We start from the raw sequence: 5,437 nt of genomic DNA, 5'->3' as shown, positions 1-5,437 counted from the left end.
CACCTTTGCCACAGACAAGGAAATTGTATCAATGAGGTGGAAAAAACTGAGACAGTCTGGAGATTCTGTCATCTCTGCAGGTGGAAAGCACACACATTTAGAGATTTTAAATCTCTGGAGAGGTATGAACAACTCTACACAGGGCATGTCATGGTGCTCAGAGACATGACTTACACTTAATGACAGATTTAGCAGTTCTGTGTTGTAAGTGTCTGAGTCTGTTGTCATGAGAAATGTCTGTCATTCTGACCACATATTGTCTGGATGACTTGCTAGTGGACTATTACAACTCGCATTCAGAGAGTTTAAAAGGCATCTTGACACGGTCAAGAGGCAGACACTGAACGGCAAAGAAGAGCAACGGTAAGATGAGTTTGTGATGCTCAGATTTTAAAGACGTTTGAGACGACTGTGGTATTTAATGAACCTTTAACAAAATGTGCATGTTTTGCCTCACTGCAGGACACGATGAAGCTGCAAAGTGCCCTTCTGGTAATCTGCCTACTTAGGTCAAGCCTTGCTCTGCCAGTGAGTTTCAGTGACATCCAACATTATTACACATTAACAAACTAAGCTATTTGTAAAGACAGAAATGTTCTGTATGTCTTCTTGAAGGTGCAGATTGGACTTATTGCAAGCAACAGCAATGAGGTAAATCACATTTAAATATCGTTTCTGCATTCCTCGTTATAGAATAAATAAAATAAATCAATCTAATTTAACCAATTTGTTGATCAGATCCTGAGACTGAATGGATTAACTCTCGCAGCTCTTGGTCAAGCACAGGTGCATTAAAAAGTTTTACTCCTGAAAAGATTTCTGCTTCTCTGTGTACTACATTTGAAACAATGGTTTGAAACATCCTATGTGCTTTCACTCTCTGCAGGGCTCAATATTACCCCAGTATGTTCTGCAGCAGCAGACACCTGAAATCTTGCTTACCCCACAGGTGTTGAATTTGAACCCTCAACTGGCAGGTCCTTTTGGTCCGCAGGGGCCACAGCTGTTGCTTCCCAACCAGGGCAACCCGCTAACGCCCATGCTCATCCCTAATGGCCAGCAAGAGCAGCTTGGACCACAACAAGACCCCAACAATCCCAACATTCCCCAGCAGGCCCAGAACCCTGTCCAGGTACAAGACAAGAAAATCCCAGGATCATGCCGTTAGTGTCAGGGTTAGTGCAGCGTAGGACCCCAGAATGCAGACAAGCAGGCAGCATGACGGTGAAAAGATTTAATAGTGGAAAAACAAAAACTCACTCAAAAGAGGAGGCAGGAACAAAACAATAAACGAGCAGGCAAGACAGGCAAAACAGAATTTCAAGGATACAAACAAGTAGAAATCTAACTAGGAAAACATGAAACTAAAGCATAACCAGGAAAATAATAAACAGAACAACAATTCAAAACCGAAACTGTGAGAAACATAAGGAAAAACCCGAAACCAAAAACCAAACAGCCCCAAATCATAACAGTTAGATTGTTTTACCCCTATAACTACTTCAGGGCTCCCAACATTACTGAGGAAGAGGTCATAAATTTTCAATTTCTCTTGCAGATGTATCCACAGCTTCAGTATCCATCTTTTGGATTCCCTCAGCTTCACAGACAGCAGGTTTTTATTCGAACATACTGACCCATTTGTAAGCATCATAATACTTAGAATTTCCATTTTTAATAAAACTGTGTTTCTTTAAAGAGCTACTCGTACTTTGTACCACGATATGGCTTTGCCCAGCAGAGGAACACTGGGGTTCTGCCCAACAACGGACAGCAGAACCAGGAAAGAACTACACAAAGACCACAACTCCCACTGCAGGTATTTTTAAAATAACTTTTATTTCATGTATTTAAATTTAGGTTTCTGGTAATTAGTAAGTAAGTCATTTTTTATATATCAACTTTCACAAGTAAAGAATCACTAAGTGCTTTACAACAAGGAATAATGAAAAAGGCATATGAATTCAATATAGAAACATCAAGAACACATGCTATGAAAACCTGTCAAATTATGACTCTCTTACTAGAGAATCCTTCGGGGATCAGTGTAGTTTAAACTAAACAAATGAACTTATGAAATCAGTTTAACAGAAAAATAATAAATCAGTTAACTGTGTGGATCACTTTAAATTAAGGCTTTGAGCAACAAACTGATGACTCAATGCCGAGGCTTAATGATAATAGCATAGCTGAGGATGTTGACTCCGAACAGTGTGGATGTGGTAAGTATAATGCAATCATGTCTGGCTACCAGACAGCTATGTCTGCTTAGTGCACTGCTGACAGTGTTGATTTCTTAGTGATGCTTCTTATGGTGCTTACCTATATATGTCCCAGTGATACAAAATAAATCAATAAAGTTTGCTTTCTTGCTTGATAAGGAGGTAACAGTTCTATTCATCAACATTTTCTGCAGCTTAAGCTTGAAACTGAAAATGTTTGGACTTTCTCAAAATACATCATCTTTAAAAAATTATCTATATTTTCTTTACTGGTTCAAGTCTGTGAAGCTGTCTGTGCATTTTAAAGTACTCAAAGAGTAGAGTTAGAAAGTTTCTTGACAGTTTTGAAGACCAGTTCGATAACTTGCAAAACGTCTTATAAGTGTAGGCACATTCAAAATCACCTGATCTAACTCTAATCCACTTTCCATTTCAGCAGGGTTCTAAGACACAGCTACAGACAGAAAAGGTGACATATTTATTTTGTTTTGGTCCTGATTTAAACATTGAACCTCGAACTAATGTTTCGTACCTTTCCCTGTGTTTTTTGTCAGACATGGCCAGCAGGAACTCAGAAAGAGTCCACCACTGTTCCCCCTGATCCCCGTGGTGATGCAACTGGTACCGGGACAGATGAGGTATTCTTTCTATACATGTGAACTGTGTGTTTGGCATTGATTGAGATTTTTTTTCCAAGTTTAATTTTACATTTGTTTTTTTATTTTTTTCCCTTCAGGGAAATGGCAGCTTTCCCTTCCTGTTTGAGCCATAGATGTTACCGGAAAAGAAGAAACATTACTGCTGTGGTGGAAAGGCCAGGGAGAGAGTTAGCCACAACTTCAATGAAACTTATTCTTTGCTTTGAATACATTTTAAATAAATAAATTTGTCAAATGAAAGAGTTTTGATATCAGAGTGAGTTTTCTTGTCCCATGCGAGCTTGATGTCACATCCCCCTCAAATCTCAAAGTGCTACTATTACACTGAGTTTATGGCCTTTTGAGAAGCATCCACCTGCAGGGACCACTCTCGGACCTCCAATATTCTCAGACCTCATTTTGAGGCTCATACTGTACATGGTCTTCTGTCTGCCACCTGTTGCTTCAACTCGCTCATTCAGTTAACATTTGGGTATGTCTTTGTCTTGTCTGGTGTTTGTCTTGACTTACCCACAGGTTGGGTGGTCTTGTCTACAGCTTTAGGGTTCGGGTAAGGGATGATGGGTAGGATACGGGATGGTTTAGTGTCATAGTTAGGGGTAGATTAAGGTGTTAGGGTACAAGTGCCCAACTCCAGTCCTCAAAGCTGGTGTCCTACATGTCTTAGGTGTGCCGTTGCTCCAACACACCTATAGGTACCTCCATAGTATAGCATCAAGTTCTACACAGGCCTAGTAATGAGCATTCATTTGATTTGAGTGTGCTGAACCAGGGTAACATCTAAAACATGCATGGCACCTAACTGTGGCTCAAGTGGTAGGTGTAACCGGTGGGTTGCTGGTTCGAACACCCGCTCTTTTTGTCCAGTTGTTGTATCCTTGGGCAAGATACTTCACCCGGCTTGCCTGCTGATGGTGGTCAGAGGCCCTGGTGTTTCTGATTGTATGCCAGCCTCCCTTCAGTCAGTCAGAGCCAGGGAGTTAAAAAAGCGCAACAAGCTAATAAAGAAGGTTGGCTTTTTTCTGTGGACTCCCCTGGAACCTCTGGAGATCATTGTGTAAAGAAGGATTCTTCATAAAATGAAGAACATTATGGAGAACCCTTGGCTTCCTCTTAATGAGACTGATGTACAACAACAGAGTGTCTTCAGTCAGAGGCTTCTTCAGACCTTCTGTGAGACAGACGGCTACAGGAGATCCTTCCTGCCTACAGCTATCAGTATCTACAACGGCTCTTTGAAGAAACCTGCATAATATGAGCTACAACAACATTTAATTTCCCTTTGAATTGAATTGAACTGAATACAATTTGATACAACACAGAACAATTTAATCAAGCTAAAGGATATGTAGCAGATTTAAGACAATAAACACCATATTACTACAGCTTCATCACAGATATTTATATATTTCTTTGCTGCTGATGACAAAATTAAATATCAGTCACCTAATAAGTTGGTTTCACAAGTAATTTACCAGCTGGAGCCTGTCTGGGCAGTCCATGGGCTAGCTAAACCTTTTAACATCTTTATCTGATAAATTTAAGGTGAATGTCAGACAATCTAGGAAAAACTGTCTCCAGCAATAATAAATCACCACTAATAAAATGTGAACCAACCATCTATCTATCTATCTATCTATCTATCTATCTATCTATCTATCTATCTATCTATCTATCTATCTATCTATCTATCTATCTATCTATCTATCTATCTATCTATCTATCTATCTATCTATCTATCTATCTATCTATCTATCTATCTATCTATCTATCTATCTATCTATCTATCTATCTATCTATCTATCTATCTATCTATCTATCTATCCATCCATCCATTTTCTATACCTGCTTCTTCCGTACAGGGTCACAGGAGAACTGGTGCCAGTCTCCAGTGGTCTACGGGTGAGAGGCGGGGTACACCCTGAACTTGTTGCCAGTCCACAACAGGAAAATGTAAAGCTTTAACAAATTATGTTTATTAATTTTTCAAGGCTGAAATTTCATTTTTTAAACTTTGATTGGTCTTCGATGATGTTATAACTTTTTTTCCCCCTATAAAACACTCACAAGAAAATTGCTGGGTTATATATTTACCCCAAATGCTGGGTTTATGCTGGTGGGACAGAAGTTGGGTAGTTTTAAACAAACATCAGCGAAAAATGTGATACACTTTGTTGGGTAAGAGAAGAGACAGAAGAAGGCTCCTCAGTCTTCACAGTCCACTGCTTTGAACTAACCAAGGACCTGATCACACTTTACTGAACCTCTCCCACTGGATTAAATAAGACATGCTAAGACTCTTATTTTATTGTTAACATCAGTGGGTAATGTTAATGGTGTTAGTTCATGCTGAAGAAGTAATATAAAATTAGACATTTAGCTGCTAGTGTTTAGCTATTTTTAATTCAATTATCACACTTTGCCCAAAAAGATTGCTCCACAGTATACATAGCAGACATGTTTACAAATAATTTTTCCAAGTCAAATTTCAGGTCACTGAGAGCCAAGTCAAGCCTAAATCCAAGTCAAGCATTAAATCTCTAATGACTAAAATAA

At 39.1% G+C, this 5,437-nt stretch overlaps 1 protein-coding gene across 3 annotated transcripts; it reads left to right on the top strand.

The window, feature by feature from the left end:
- Positions 1-307: 307 nt before the first annotated feature.
- On the top strand, positions 308-3,121 carry odam (odontogenic, ameloblast associated). 3 transcript variants are annotated; one of them, XM_047366530.1, is made up of 10 exons: positions 308-363; positions 463-528; positions 616-651; positions 739-786; positions 950-1,132; positions 1,559-1,615; positions 1,700-1,819; positions 2,659-2,691; positions 2,777-2,860; positions 2,959-3,121. In XM_047366530.1, exons 2-10 carry the CDS (start codon positions 469-471, stop codon positions 2,992-2,994), a joined length of 657 nt encoding a protein of 218 aa, XP_047222486.1. In that variant the 5' UTR covers positions 308-363; positions 463-468; the 3' UTR covers positions 2,995-3,121. The 3 variants fall into 3 exon arrangements, with proteins under 3 accessions (XP_047222486.1, XP_047222484.1, XP_047222483.1); XM_047366528.1 differs by having other exon boundaries at positions 887-1,132; positions 2,662-2,691; XM_047366527.1 differs by having other exon boundaries at positions 309-363; positions 887-1,132.
- The last annotated feature ends 2,316 nt before the right edge of the window (positions 3,122-5,437 follow it).

Source organism: Girardinichthys multiradiatus, chromosome 5 (genome assembly GCF_021462225.1).
Source record: "Girardinichthys multiradiatus isolate DD_20200921_A chromosome 5, DD_fGirMul_XY1, whole genome shotgun sequence".
Taxonomy (NCBI): domain Eukaryota; kingdom Metazoa; phylum Chordata; class Actinopteri; order Cyprinodontiformes; family Goodeidae; genus Girardinichthys; species Girardinichthys multiradiatus.
Note: the sequence above shows the minus strand (reverse complement) of the source record. Positions and strands in the feature narration are given on the sequence as shown.